The sequence below is a fragment of the Pituophis catenifer genome, unplaced genomic scaffold (genome assembly GCF_029215685.1).
Source record: "Pituophis catenifer annectens isolate HBS135680 unplaced genomic scaffold, rPitCat1.0.hap2 SCAF_10, whole genome shotgun sequence".
Taxonomy (NCBI): Eukaryota; Metazoa; Chordata; class Lepidosauria; order Squamata; family Colubridae; genus Pituophis; species Pituophis catenifer.
In genome coordinates, this window is record NW_027256890.1 from 20,261,390 (window position 1) to 20,276,612 (window position 15,223).

Sequence of the window (15,223 nt, forward strand, 5' to 3'; positions counted from 1 at the left end):
CTTCTCTTCTACTCTACTCTACTCTACTCTATTCTATTTTTTCTAAACAGGCTCTTTTGCTTTTCCGCCAATTGCGTCGCCCGTTCCTTGGGTGTTCGTTCATTAAGAGGATTTGAAAGCATTAAATAAGGATTGAACAAGTTGTTGGCTGATGCCCCGTGGCCCCCAGACGCAGCCTGGATTTAAAATAATCCATCCACAGACACAACAACTCTTGAAAGGGATCCAGAAAAACGACACCAAAGAGCCCGTCCCGTGATGCTTAGGAAATGTTTATTTTTAAGCTTACCACACTTTGGCTGGGAGAAGAAAAAAAAATAAATAAGGTGATTATCTGTAAAATAAGTAACATATTCCGTTTGGGCAAAAAATAGTAACTGGAACAACAACAGCAAAAAAAATTGTAACGGTAGAACAGAACTGTTTACAGGAAGAGCCACAAATATTCAGGATAGGTTTGTAAATTTGTGGTTACATGGATATATATATATTTTCTTCCATTTGTGTGTCCATAAAAGCATGTTCTGTAGAGGAACTAAATTTCTGCTGACTCAGAAGAAATGCATTAGAGGTGGCAAAAAATTAGGCAAGATTAGAGAAAACTTAATAAACCCCTCCCAACCTTAAGAAATATCATTGCTATCTTCACAACTCTTATAGAAGATAGGTACAATTCTTTATTGTATAAACTGTTTCAACTCCTACCCTCAAAACGACGCTATAGTGCACTGCACACCAGAACAACTAGACACAAGGACAGTTTTTTCCCGAACGCCATCACTCCGCTAAACAAATAATTCCCTCAACACTGTCAAACTATTCACTAAGTTTGCATTACTATTACTATTAATCTTCTCATCGTTCCTATCACCCATCTCCTCTCCCACTTATGACTGTATGGCTGTAATCTTGTTGCTTCCATCCTTAGGATTTATATTGACTGTTTCCCTATGACTATCATTAAGTGTTGTACCTTATGATTTTTGACAAATGTATCTTTTATTTTATGTACACTGAGAGCTTATGCACCAAAGACAAATTCCTTGTGTGTCCAATCACACTTGGCCAATAAAGATTTCTATTCTATTCTATTCTATTCTATTCTATTCTATTCTATTCTATTCTATTCTATTCTATTCTACTCTACTCTACTCTACTCTACTCTACCTATTCTATTCTATTCTATTCTATTCCATTCCATTCCATTCCATTCCATTCCATTCCATTCCATTCCATTCCATTCCATTCGCCAAATGTGATTGGAAGGAAGGAAAAGGAAGGGAAGGGACATGAATGAGGAAGTGAAAGAAAGGAAAGGAAGGAAAAGGAAGGGAAGGGACATGAATGAGGAACTGGAGGGAAGGAAGAGAAGGGACATGAATGAGGATGTGAAGGGAAAGGGAAGGGATGAGTGAGGAACTGGATTGAAGGAAGGGAAGGGACATAAATGAGGAAGTGGAGGGAAGGAAGGGAAGGGACATGAATGAGTAAGTGAAGGGAAAGGGAAGGGAGGGAAGGGAAGGGATGAGTGAGGAAGGGAAGGGAAGGGAAGGGAAGGAGGGAAGGGAAGCAACATGAGTGAGGAAGTGGAGGGAAGGAAGGAAGGAAAGAAAAGGAAGGGACATGAGTGAGGAAGTGGAGGGAAGGAAGGAAGGAAAGAAAAGGAAGGGACATGAGTGAGGAAGTGGAGGGAAGGAAGGAACGAAGGAAAGAAAAGGAAGGGACATGAGTGAGGAAGTGGAGGGAAGGAAGGAACGAAGGAAAGAAAAGGAAGGGAAGAGGCATGAGTGAGGAAGTGGAGGGAAAGGGAAGGAAGGAAGGAAATGGAAGGGACACAAGCAAGGAAGTGCAGAGGGAGGAACGGATGGCCAAAAGCCAGGAAGACAGGAGTGTGAAAGACCAACGGCCTGGGCTTGAGAGGGGAAGGAAGGAAGGAAGGAAGGAAGGAAGGAAGGAAGGAAGGAAGGAAGGAAGGAAGGAAGGAAGGAAGGAAGGAACCGAAGCTTCCCGCCAGGGCGCCCTCGAAGCCGACTCCAGAGCCAGACTCAACCCAAGAGACGCCCCCACCGGGGGTGGGGGGGGGAGAGAGAACGAGCGAGCGAGCGAGAGCTCTCCTCCGTCATCGCTTCACTCCGCCTCCCCTCCAGGCTCCGTCCCGCTCCTGTCCCTCCCCGCTCGGGTCCCAAAGGCCGGGGGAAGTGGGGAGGGAGGGCGGCTGACCCACTAGGCGGCGCCTGCCTGCCTGCCTGCCTGCCCGTCGCGCGTGTGCGTGGGCAAGACAAGCTCGGGCAGGGCTGGTCTTGCCTGGCTCTCGTCGGAGGGGTTGAGCCAAGGGGGGTGGGGGGGGGCTCGTCCGGGGCGGGGGTATGAGCCCCTGGCCCTTGAGCCGCCGCCGCCGCGCCCTTCCTGGCTTCCCCCGGGCATCCACGCGTGGCGACGGGTGGGATGCCCCCGCGATGCCAGGGAGCAAGGGCGTTTGAAGGGCCCTCTTGAGCGCCATGGACGCCTCTTCCTCCGCCGCCGAGACCCCGGAGGCTCCGGCGGCCCTACGCTCTTCCCAGGGTCCGGAGACCCCCGGCCGCAAGGCTCCTCTTCCTCCTCCTCCTCCTCCTCCTCCTCCTCTGCTGGATGGCGAAGCCGGGGGTCGCCCGCCCAGCGACGGCTCCTCGCAGCCGCCCACTCGCAAAGGCTCCACGGCCGCGGCCAAGGGCGAGATGGCGACGGCCCGCGTGGCCGAGCAGATCGTGGCCGCCGACTTGGCCTCCGCCGCCGCCGCCGCCGCCGCGGCTTCGGGCTCCGAAGATCCCGGAGGGTCCTTCGTCCAGCGGCAACTGGGCGCCCTCCTCCAACCGGCGGTCAACAAATTCTCCCTCCGCATGTTTGGCAGCCACAAGGCGGTGGAGATGGAGCAGCAGCGGGTCAAATCGGCCGGGTTTTGGATCATCCATCCCTACAGCGATTTCAGGTAGGGTGGGGGGGGGGGTGAGGGGAAGGACTCCGAGGCCCATGCGCCACTCCCCCCCACAGGAGAGGACTCCCCGGGCTCCCGACTTTGACTGGGCTAAAAGAACGGCTGTCTAGTCGAACAGAACTTTCAGCACCACGGATAGCGCCGCCGTCGCCGGCGGCGCTATCCGTGGTGCTGAAAGTTCTGTTCGACTAGAATTGCATTGAATTAACAAGAGTCGGAAGGGGCCTTGGAGGTCCTCTAGTCCGACCCTCTACTCAGGCAGGAGACCCTGTGCCGTTTCAGACAAATGGGTGTCCAATCTCTTCTTTCTTTCTTTCTTTCTTTCTTTCTTTCTTTCTTTCTTTCTTTCTTTCTTTCTTTTTCTTTCTTTCTTTTTATTTGATTTATATGCCGCCCTTCTCCGGAGACTCGGGGCGGCTTACAGTGCGTTAAGCAATAGCCTTCGTACTTTTGTATATATTTATACAAAGTCAGCTTATTGCCCCGCACAAACCGGGTCCTCGATTTACCTACCTTAGAAAGGATGGAAGGCTGAGTCAACCTTGAGCCTTGGCGAGATTCGAACTTACAGCAATTGCAGGCAGCTGGAGTTAAATTACAATGCATTAGTCTGCCGAGCTATCCGGGCGCCTTTAAAATCTTTCAAATCTTGAGTTGGAAAGGAGCTTGGAGGTCTTTGAGTCTAACCTCCCTGCTCAGGCAGGAGATCCCTACACCGTTTCAGAGAAATGCTTGTCCAGGCTGTTCTTAAAAATCTCAGGTTTATTTATTAGTTTGATTTATATGCCGCCCTTCTCCGGAGACTCAGGGCGGCTTACAATGCTTTTTAAGCAATAGCCTTCATACTTTTGTATATACCTGCTTAGTAGGGCTTTTTGCCTCCCCCCCAAAGCTGTGTTCTATTTTATACAAAGTCAGCTTATTGTCCCCACAAACCCGGTCCTCATTTTACCTACCTCGGAAGGATGGAAGGCTGAGTCAACCTTGAGCCTGGTGAGAATTGAACTTGCAGTAATTGCAGGCAGCTGGCAGCTAAATACTACTTTAACAGTAGTTTAGTCCACTGCACCACCCAGGCTCCTCCACCACAATCTTGGAGTTCTCCTAGACCAACCCACTGCTCAGGCAGGAAATGGTAATTTCACACAAGTGGTTGTCCAGTCTCTTCTTAAAAACCTTCTTTAAAAAGTGATGGAGCATTCCCAACTTCTGGAGGCAAGTTGTTCCAGTGATTCATTGTTCCAACTGTCAGGAGTTAGTTCTAAATTGCTTCTCTCCTTGATGAGTTTCCACCCATTGCTTCTTGTCCTGCCCTCAGGGGCTTTGGAGAATAGCTTGACTCCCTCTTCTTTGGGGGAGCCCCTCAAATATTGGAAGACTGCTATCATGTCTCCCTATGTCCTTCTCTTCATTAAACTAGACATGCCCACTTCCTGCAACTGTTCTTCATATGTTTTAGCCTCCAGTCCCCTAATCATCTTGGTTGACTCTTCTCTGCACTCTTTCCAGAGTCTCCACATCTTTTTTTTACATCGTGGCGACCAAAACTGGATGCCGTATTCTAGGTGTGGTCTTACTAAGGCAATATAAAGTGGGGGGGTTGCTCTTTGTGCAACCTCCTTACTGGGCACACTACAATTCCCATAGGTCACGCTTCGGGAAAGATGGAGGAGCCGCCGGGAATGGTTATCCAGCCCTCTTTCTCCTTCCTGTCGCCCTCTTCCTTTCGGCTGGTGTGGGTCTGGGGGAAATGGTTTACTTGGGTTGTGTGGATTGTCCTTGGGGCAGAGTCTAGTTGAGCAGGTTGGATATGGATGGTGTCATCATCACCAGCGTTAGAGGGGTTAGCTTGCTCTTTCCTGTCCTTCCTGTACAGGTAGTTCTCGATTTACGACAAACTGTCAGGAAATTTCTCCTTAATTCGAGGTTGCTTCTCTCCTTGATTAGTGTCCATCTGTTGCTTCTTGTCCTGCCTTCAGGGGCTTTGGAGAATAAATCGACCCCCTCTTCCTTGTGGCAGCCCCTCAAATATTGGAAGATGCAATCATGTCACCCCTAATCCTTCTTTTCATTAAACTAGGTAAAGGTTCCCCTCGCACATATGTGCTAGTCGTTCCCGACTCTAGGGGGCAGTGCTCATCCCCGTTTCAAAGCCAAAGAGCCAGCGTTGTCCGAAGACGTCTCCGTGGTCATGTGTCTGGCATGACTCAACGCCAAAGGCGCACGCTGTTCCCTTCCCACCAAAGGTGGTCCCTGTTTTTCTACTTGCATTTTTTACCTGCTTTCAAACTGCTAGGTTGGCAGAAGCTGGGACAACTAACGGGAGCTCACCCCATTATGCGGCACTAGGGATTCGAACTGCTGAACTGCCGACCTTTCGATCGACAAGCTCAGCGTCTTAGCCTCTGAGCTAAGGTCAGCAGCTGTGAGTAAGTGAGGTCCAGGCCGGTGTCTTAGCCACTGAGCCACCGTGTCCCTTTCATTAAACTAGACGTATCCAATTCCTGCAACTTCTTATGTTGTAGCCTCCAGCCCCCTAATCATCTTTGTTGCTCTTCTCTGCACTCTTTCCAAAGTCTCAACATCCTTTTTTTAAAATATCGTGGATGCATAAAACTGGATGCATAATTCCAAGCGTGGTAAATGACCACGGCATTTTAAAATCAGAGCTGTTTGCAAAACTGAAGAGGCAAGGCCAGCTTGGGCTGGCTTTTACCAAGCGAGGAGAAATGGACCAGAAAGTTCTCATTCAGATGAAGCAAGAGAAAAAAACATAGATTGGATGCGAGAAGGATTTCGCGGTCCTATAAAGAAGCTGAAATAGTTGGCTTGGCTCCCAGAATCCTTTGCTCTAATCTCTCCGTATCTTTCCCGGCTTGTACATTGATCAGGGGACAGATGGCTTGGCGGGAATCAGATAGGGGTTTTTCGGACTTTAGGATTCGAGGTGTATGATTAAACGAGTGAATTACATCATGATCTGTATTGGATAATCAACGCTCAGCCAGGTCCGTGCCAGTAAGCTGTTGAGCTGTTGATGGATGCCTGTGAGAACAAATCAGGAGAGGCCTTTTTGAGATTTAATAATAGTCGATCCCCGTTTTATTTTCTCTTTTTGTTTTAGGATCTTCGTTTTGGTCGCTTTTGCGTTCATTTTTGTTCAGCGAGCAAAGGGGGGCGGGGAGAAGATTTATTCTTTCTCCCGGATTCGTATCTCACTCAAGAAAGAGTAGAGTTGATTTAAAAAGAAAAAAAGAAATAGAAAAGTTGGAGATTTGGAATGGAGTTCTTTGGGGAAGGTTTTGAACGGAGCTGAGGAATCCAGCATCTGTCCGTGTGAAGGTGGATACCGTATTTTTCAGAGTGTAAGACGCACCGGAGTATAAGACGCACCTTAGTTTTTGGGGAGGAAAATAAGAAAAAAGCTGATTGGCAGGTGGATCGGCCTCCCGGAATACCCCCAATCAGTTGTTCCCAGAGATGAATTTTAGCTCTGAAGCTCTGTTTGGAGGCTTTTTTTCTGAAGCTCTGTTTGGGGGCTTTTTTCTGAAGCTCTGTTTGGGGGCTTTTTTCTGAAGCTCTGTTTGGGAGCTTCTTTTCTGAAACTCTGTTTGGAGGCTTTTTTTCTGAAGCTCTGTTTGGAGGCTTTTTTTCTGAAGCTCTGTTTGGGAGCTTCTTTTCTGAAACTCTGTTTGGAGGCTTTTTTTCTGAAGCTCTGTTTGGGAGCTTTTTTTCTGAAGCTCCGTTTGGAGGCTTTTTTTCTGAAGCTCCGTTTGGGGGCTTCTTTTCTGAAACTCTGTTTGGAGGCTTTTTTTCTGAAGCTCTGTTTGGAGGCTTTTTTTCTGAAGCTCTGTTTGGGGGTTTCCATCATCATCATCATCATCATCATCATGGCTAATAGCAAACCCAGTTTGAGGTTCTCGTTCAGGTGCGTCTGACCGATCCCGCCCATTTCTTCCCTTCCAGGTTTTACTGGGACTTGATCATGTTGCTCTTGATGGTTGGCAACTTGATCATCCTGCCGGTGGGGATCACGTTTTTCAAGGACGAGAACACGCCTCCTTGGATCGTCTTCAACGTCCTCTCGGACACCTTTTTCCTGGCCGACTTGGTGTTGAATTTCCGCACGGGGATCGTGGTGGAAGACAACACCGAGATCATTTTGGATCCCCATACCATTAAGATGAAGTATCTCAGGAGCTGGTTTCTGGTGGATTTCATTTCTTCCATCCCGGTCGATTACATCTTCCTCATCGTAGATCTGGAGACCCAAGTGGATTCCGAAGTGTATAAAACAGCCCGAGCCCTGCGTATCGTCCGTTTCACAAAAATCCTTAGCTTGCTTCGTCTTCTCCGTCTCTCGCGCCTCATCCGTTACATTCACCAATGGGAAGAGGTAATACCCAATAAATAAAAATATTAGATACTCACATTAAAAGGTAGAGTTCCTTTTTTTTTTAAATAGGAAACATGCCATTGGTACAGTGATCTATTATTTTTATCGGTAGTCGTTGGCCGACAACTGAACTTCCGTCACTAAGTAAGCAATGCAAGTCATAAAGCAGTTGTAAACCTCATAAGACTGCATCACTTAGGGATGGAAAACCTATTGACATCATTAAGCAAGGATCCTGGGTTTCTCTTGACTAGCTTCAAAGTCATTGGGGAAGCCAGCAGGAAATCGTTCGTCCTTGGTGTTGTGGTCCGCCGGCAGCCTGCGGAGCTGGCAGCAGGGTCAGACAGTGAGGAGGCTGGGGAGGACCATGGGCCAGTCCTGGAGTCTGGGGAAGGCTCGGACGAGGGCTCTGCATCAAAGGCAGAGAAAGGGCCATCTGGGAGGTACGGTGCGGTTGAAATAAAAGAGGTTTTGGGGACAATTTGTGTGTTTTAATGACTCAGGAAGCCAAGGTCAGATCACTTGGCAATTCACACCATGATAGCCATAAAGCCGTTGTAAACCTCCATCGCTTAGTGGTGTCAATCTATTGCCACCATTAAGCAAGGATCCTGGGTGATTCTCTTGACTGGCTTCAAAGTCATTGGGGAAGCCAGCAGGAAATCGCTAGTCCTAGGCCCAACAATAGCCATAACTTTGGGAACTGTTTTTTTTAAAGCCCACTCATTCAATCACCAGATGCTGAACGAAGGTTTCATATCAGAGGCTTATCTGGAGTCTGTCTACGGCAGTGTTTCTTAACCTTGGCCGCTGGACGATGTGTGGACTTCAACTTCCAGAATTCTGGGAGTTGAAGTCCACACATCATCCAGCGGCCAAGGTCTACGGAAAGAATCCCAGGTTTGATCACCTTACCGCCTCCTCTTTGCCTTCCCAGATTTTCCACATGACCTATGACCTGGCCAGTGCCGTAGTCCGGATCTTCAATCTCATTGGAATGATGCTTCTCCTGTGTCACTGGGATGGTTGCTTACAATTCTTGGTTCCCATGCTGCAAGACTTCCCCGAAGATTGTTGGGTTTCCATCAACCACATGGTGGTAAGTTTTTTCTCCTCCTACATCCGTTGGACAAAAATGGGCCGGGATGAGCAGGAGAGAGTCCGGATAACTCTGCAAAGCAGATCAGAGAGATAGCGGTTATGAAAAAAACAGCTTCACGCCGAAAGACGGAGCGGGTGAAGAAGAAACTCAAGTTTTTCTAACCTTGATTCTCTATCGTATACATCCGTGATGGCAAATCTATGGCATGCGTGCCAAAGGTGGCACGTGGAGCCATTTCTGCAGGCATGCGAGCTGACTCCCAGATCAGCTCCACCACGCATGCCCGCGTGCCTCCCATCGGTCAGCTGATTTTTGGGTCTCTGCCAGGAGACATGCACGCATATGAGGGGGTGGGGGTGTCGTGTGTGCATGCATGGGGGGTGGGGGGGTTCACGCACATATGCGTGGATGTGGAGGGGTGCAGCAGCCCCCGCACCCTGCTTTTGGTTCCAGGCGGCTTCAGGGAGGCCTGCTAGCACCAAAATGTGGGTTGCGCACACATGCGCAGGAGGTGTGGAGAGCGTGGGGAGAGGGCTGCAGGGGGGCATTGCATTATGGGTGTTGGCATGCGTGTGTGCGTTGTCACGCACGCACACACATTTTCGGCACCTGAGGAAATAAAGATTCACCATCACTGGTATAGAGAGAGGAGGGGAAGGAGGGAGGGAAAAAGCGGGAAGGAGAGAGAGGGAGAGAGAGAGAAAGGAAGAGGGAGGGAGGGAGGGAGGGAGGGAGGGAGGAAGGAAGGAAGGAAGGAAGGAAGGAAGGAAGGAAGGAAGGAAGGAAGGAAGGGCTGACAATTTCTACCCAAAGAATGTGGATTCAAGAGTTTCCGTGTTTTTCAAACTTGGACTTCAATTCCCAGAATTCCCCAAGTCAGCATAATTTAAGAGCTGTGGACTTCAATTCCCAGAATTCCCCTCCAATAGAGGGTTGGGGGATTCTGGAAATTGGAAGTCCACACCTCTTAAAAGTTGCCAAGTTTGAAAGGCACCAAGGCATCAAAGCAGGTTTTGTGGGACAACACTGAAGATCTTTTAAAAAAAACCTCACCGGTGAGTTCCACTCTTTTTCCCTCCGTGTCCTTCAGAATGACTCTTGGGGAAAGCAATATTCGCACGCTTTGTTCAAAGCGATGAGTCACATGTTGTGCATCGGCTATGGGCAGCAGGCGCCCGAGGGCATGACTGACGTGTGGCTGACGATGTTGAGCATGATTGTGGGCGCCACCTGCTATGCCATGTTCATCGGCCACGCCACCGCCCTTATCCAGTCCCTGGACTCCTCTCGGCGCCAATACCAGGAGAAGGTGAGAATATTTACACCACGTTGTTACCATATCCTAAGGCTTGTCTCTGCCTCTGATTCTCTCCGGCGAGATGGAGAGAAAAATTTCCCAAACTTTTGCTTCGGTTTTTATTTTATTCAGAAGATTAAAATCCAAAAGAAAAAAAAATGAATGGAGACAAAACAAAACTAGACCAGAATGTTTCCCCGAAAATAAGACCCAACTGGAAAATAAAGCCTAGCATAATTTTTCGGGATGCTCGTAATAAAAGCCCTACCCCAAAAATAAGCTCCAGTTAAGATCCTCAGCAGTCGGAGGCGTTTAGTACTGTATTTCCCCCCAAAATAAGACCTAACCAGAAAATAAGCCCTAATGCATCTTTCAAAGCAAAAATTAATATAAGACCCGGTCTTATTTTGGGGGAAACACAGTAGATAAGTAGAGAAATAGATCTACTTTGGGGAGATATTTCTCTTGGCTGAATTTAAAATATTTCTTTTTTTATTATTAATTTTTTATTAATTACATTTGCTTAACAATATATATTACATTCTTAATCGCCACCCCTTTTTTTCCCAACCACTGATAAAATAGATTCTGTGTTTGATAATGTTCTATATCCTTCTTTCTGTTTCATTTTTAATGTCAATCTGTCCGTTTCTGCCCACTCTGGTATCTTCTTAATTATTTCTTCATTTTTCCCGGCTGATTTCTGTTCCTCTGTTTTTTAGTATAAGCAAGTGGAACAATACATGTCCTTCCATAAATTACCGGGCGACACACGTCAACGGATCCACGAATATTACGAACACCGATACCAGGGCAAAATGTTTGACGAAGAGAATATCTTGGAAGAATTGAGCGAACCCCTTAAAGAGGTAAATACCACAAAGGAGAGGCAATTAACGCTTCTTACAACCACTCCAATAACGTTAGAATTAAGGCTAACGGAAGCCCTCGACTTATGGCCGCAATTGAGCCCAACATTTCTGTTCGCTAAGCGAGACCGTTGTTCAGCGAGTTTTGCCCCGTTGGAAGACCTTCCTGGCCCTGGTTGTTAAGTGAATCCCTGCAAGTTGTGAGGTTAGGAACACGGTTGTTAATTGAATCTGGCTTCCCCGTTGACATTGTCGCAAAAGTCCCCGGGACACTGTAACCGTCGTAATTATGAATCCGTCTGGGCCAATCATGGGGGAATGTTGCAACGGTCGTTAAGAAGAAAGTCACTTTTTTCCCATTGCCATTGTCATTTTGAATGGCCACTAAACGAACTGTTGTAAGTTGAGGTGTATTTTGGTGGAGTTTATAGTATCCACTCGCTCCTATCGAAAGCCTTTTCTCCTCTTGTCAATTCCTGATTATTATTTTTTTTCCTTCTCCTTTGGATTCCCTCCCCTCTTCAGGAGTTTGTTTGCTGTTGGCTGTTGTCATTTTGAATGGCCACTAAACAAACTGTTGTAAGTTGAGGTGTATTTTGGTGGAGTTTATAGCGTCCACTCACTCCTATCGAAAGCCTTTTCTCCTCTTGTCAATTCCTGATTATTATTATTATTTTTTTCCCTTCTCCTTCGGATTCCTTCCCCTCTTCAGGAGATCATCAATTTCAACTGCCGGAATCTGGTGGATAACATGCCTCTCTTCGCCAACGCCGACCCCAACTTTGTGACGGCGATGCTGACCAAGTTGCGCTTCGAGGTTTTCCAGCCAGGAGACTTCATCATCCGAGAGGGAACGGTCGGGAAAAAGATGTATTTCATACAACATGGTGTAGTTAGCATCCTGACCCGGGGCTCTAAGGAAATGAAGCTTTCGGACGGATCTTATTTTGGTGGTAAGCTTTTCTTGGGCGGGAGGGAAATTTTGAATTCGTTCTCTGAGGGGGGCTTGCAAACAGGTTTGGTCCTTGCAAATGTGACATGTTTGTAAGTGTGTGTGTGTGAGAAAGAGAGAGAGAGGGAAGGAGGGAGGGAGGGAGGGAGAGAGAGAGAGAGAGGGATTGGGACAATCACTAGGAGTTAATTGAGCTCCCGTGACTTGTCATTCTCTCCTCCTCCTTTTGCCCCTGCAGAGATCTGCCTTCTGACCCGGGGCCGGCGCACGGCCAGCGTCCGAGCCAACACCTACTGCCGCCTCTACTCCCTTTCCGTGGACAACTTCAACGAAGTCCTGGAGGAATACCCAATGATGCGGCGAGCCTTTGAAACCGTGGCCATGGATAGGTTGGACCGGATAGGTGAGGGGGGGGGAATGGAGGACTACAAGACCCATAGGTTGTCTTACTGGGCCCATGAGACTCATCAAAAAAAAAAATCAGTGAAGTCCTAACAAATGAAAGCCACTGAAGGAGGCCTCTGGGGGGAAGGGTCTTCCAATAGATGTTGAAGGGATCTTAGCTGGGATGTTCAACCTGGCCCTGAGCTGATCTCAACTGTTGAGCTGTCTTAGAAATTTTCTTCTCCTTTTTCTCCTCCTCCTTCTCCATCCCTTTCTCCTTCTTCTCCCCTTCTCCTCTTTCTCCATCCTCATCTCCTTCTTCTGCTCCTTGTTCTCTATTTCCATCTCCTCCTTCTCCTCCACCGCCTTCCTCATCCTCATTTCCTTTTTCTCCTTCTTTCCCACTGATCCCATCTGCTTCTTCTTTGTCTCCTCCATCTCCGTCTCCTTCTCCACCTCCTTCTCCTCCACCTTCTCCTCCATCCTCACCTCCTTTTCCTCCTTCTTCTCCTCCTTGTTTACTATCCCCATCTCCTTCTTCGTCTCCTCCTTGTTCTCTATCTCCTCCTCGTCAGGGTTCCAACGGATGCCCTAATTAAATCATGAGCCTCAAGCCAAGCTTCAAAAGAAATCCAGTTATTTATTAGGAGCTTCATGTCGGCACGTTCCAAAGTGAAGTCAGCTCTGATCCTACGTAACTTATGCCCCAATTATGCCCCTGTTTTGCCCCTCCCCCCAGGATGTGTGTCATCAATTACATTCGCCAACGGAGCAATTTTGCAGGTTGTAGAGGTCACTCCCCTCTGGCTGCTGTGGGTAACCCTGGGATACAGCCTTGAGAGAGATAAGCATGGAATGTGCATCTGTCTTTGGCTGCCATGCCATTTTGCCGGTTTCCCATCCCCCCTGGCCTATGGCAACTCGAGAGCAGGCCAGGGATGCTTTGTGAGTTGACACTCCTCCCCCTCCACCTCCTCTTCCTCTTCCTCCTCCTCCTGCCAATGTGATTCACCTCCATATCAAGCAACTCCCCAAATTTTGTCCGCACTTCTGTGTGGTCTCTGACCTTGTTTTACTTCCACCTGCAGGGAAGAAGAACTCCATCCTGTTGCGGAAGAGAGCGGAGCACAGTTCCAGCACGGTCAACAATGAGATCATCCAGCAGATCGTCAAACACGACCAAGACATGGCACACAACATCCAGGACCTCCAGCCCATGTCTGCCGGTCGGGAACTGAGTGGCAAACCACTTATCTGGGAGCCCCTTGTCCATGCGCCGCTGCAGACTGCCGCCGCCACCACCAGTGTGGCCATCGCACTGACCCACCAGCAAAGTCTGGCGACACATATCTTCCTTCCCCCTTCGTCCATCTCCAGCCCTCTCTCCCCCGACTCGGCTGCTCTCCTGCGCCATCCCCGTCGCTCCCAACCCAGCCTGGGGGGTTCCCGGCCATCCTCCGTCAGCTCGCCTGCCTCAGGGGCCCAGTCCCACTTGCAGACACCTGCCGCTGGCTCGCCGTGTTCTCCCATGGTTCAGTGCACGTTCCCCTTGGAAAGTACGATGGGCAAAGGACAAACCCTTTCGCGGCCCGTTCAGAAGAGGGACCCCATCCCTGGGATGAGCCAGGCTCAGCTATCCGAAACTCGGGGTACGTCGGTATCCACATCCCTCTTGCAGCAGGCAGCACACAGCGCATCCGTCCCGCCAGGACGAACTCTGCACTACAGTCTCTCTCGGGCCACAGGGTCCCATATTTCCCTGTTCCTGCAGCCTCAGCAGATGGTCAAACATCGGAGCTCGCAGGGCCTTTCGGTGGGGCGTCTTACGCAGGATGTCCGGCCGCTTTCGGCGTCTCAGCCTTCCTTGCCAAACCGGCTCACCCAACCTTCGGACATGGGGTCTTCCCAGCAGGCGGGGAAATCAGCCAGGAACGTCACGTACCGTTCCTCCCCGTCGGTTCCTGGCCTGCTAGGGAAACCAAGCACGGGAACCACCGGACAGCCTGGTTCCTCCCAGCAGGCCCCTTCAGGGTCCAGCCGGTCAGTGAGCGGGGCCACGACCCCCCAGTCACCTGTCTCTGTCCCGCGACACAGCACCGCCTCATCCCGTAAGGGTTCTGTAGCATTCAGTCCTGACGTCAACACTGCGAAACCGAAGCTGCCATCTCACATGTGAAACCAGGGTCAACACAGGGTCAACACCAGTCCCTTCTTGGGCAGGCCTTGGGGGATGATCTGGGGGGCAAGGAAAGAGACACTCAGTGCAATCCTGAGGGCAGAGGTCCGGGCCTGACAGAAGTCTGCTGGAGAGGGACTAGGAATTGTTCCTACGCGGAGATCCTACGAAGAGGACCAGAAAGCCGCCAGAGTCAAAGTTGGTTTCTTCAGAGAGCAAGCTCCCTCGAGGGAAGGAAACGCCGACTTGTCCATCATCGGCTTTTTTAACGCTGGCTCACAAGTGTGTCCTTCCCTTCCCCGAGGGGGCCGTCTGCCTACGCCTCAAGTCGAACGGCGAACTCCTTCGCAACCATCTTACAAGTCCGATCTAGCAGGAGAAGTCGAAATCCTGAGCAAAGATGATCTCTGGTGTGTCTGTTTTCAAGCGCACCGAAGCGGCCTCCCCGTTAACTATAGCGGACGCTCCGAAACGAGTGTTTTTCGTGGGCCCCCTCCTGCCTTTTTCCTGCCTTTAGGAATATTTTTTTAACGACCAGATAATCGACGTAGTGACCTCTCTCTCTCCGCTCTTCTCGCCCCCACACTTCTGCAATATCCACCTCAAGATGTTTTGTGAGAGTGTGCGTTAACGGTAGAAACCCCGGTTCCGCGCCCGAGAGGGAGGGGAATATGGACTTCGTTTGCCCCATCCCTAAAACACCCTTCTCTGCCATCTTTGTCCTCCATAACGGAGGGCGAAGAAGAAAAAAAAAACTTGCATTAAATTTCCCCGATACAGCTAGTCCTCGACTTACAACAGTTTGTTTGGTGACCGTCCAAAGTAAATGTTGGGCTCAATTGTGGTCATAAGTTGAGGACTACCTGTAACTCCACAATGCCAGGAGGAGCTCGTATGATGACATATTTTTTTGTCATTGGGGCATTATACCAGTACCTGTGGCCATAAGCGTGATTTTTGCACCAAGCCAGACTAAAATGTCCCCTAATAACTGACCAGATTTTGATTTCCCAGAATCCCCTGGCTCAGGTAACACTCTTACTTGAAAGCATTTGCCAATTTCCCTGCTAAGATTT

General features: G+C 49.2%; 1 protein-coding gene across 1 annotated transcript; it reads left to right on the plus strand.

The window, feature by feature from the left end:
* Positions 1–2,498: 2,498 nt before the first annotated feature.
* Positions 2,499–14,147, plus strand: HCN3 (hyperpolarization activated cyclic nucleotide gated potassium channel 3). Its single transcript, XM_070951571.1, has 8 exons — positions 2,499–2,965; positions 6,938–7,367; positions 8,305–8,466; positions 9,560–9,778; positions 10,489–10,635; positions 11,348–11,588; positions 11,826–11,990; positions 13,060–14,147. Exons 1-8 carry the CDS (start codon positions 2,499–2,501, stop codon positions 14,145–14,147), a joined length of 2,919 nt encoding a protein of 972 aa, XP_070807672.1.
* Positions 14,148–15,223: the final 1,076 nt, after the last annotated feature.

What these genes read in the sequence shown, in the direction of transcription:
- HCN3 (XM_070951571.1), top strand. Translation starts at nt 2,499, where the DNA reads ATGGACGCCTCTTCCTCCGCCGCCGAGACCCCGGAGGCTCCGGCGGCC. An exon ending in CATCCCTACAGCGATTTCAG is followed by an intron (nt 2,966 to 6,937) that starts GTAGGGTGGGGG and finishes CTTCCCTTCCAG; the next exon opens with GTTTTACTGGGACTTGATCA. An exon ending in GGATAGGTTGGACCGGATAG is followed by an intron (nt 11,991 to 13,059) that starts GTGAGGGGGGGG and finishes TTCCACCTGCAG; the next exon opens with GGAAGAAGAACTCCATCCTG.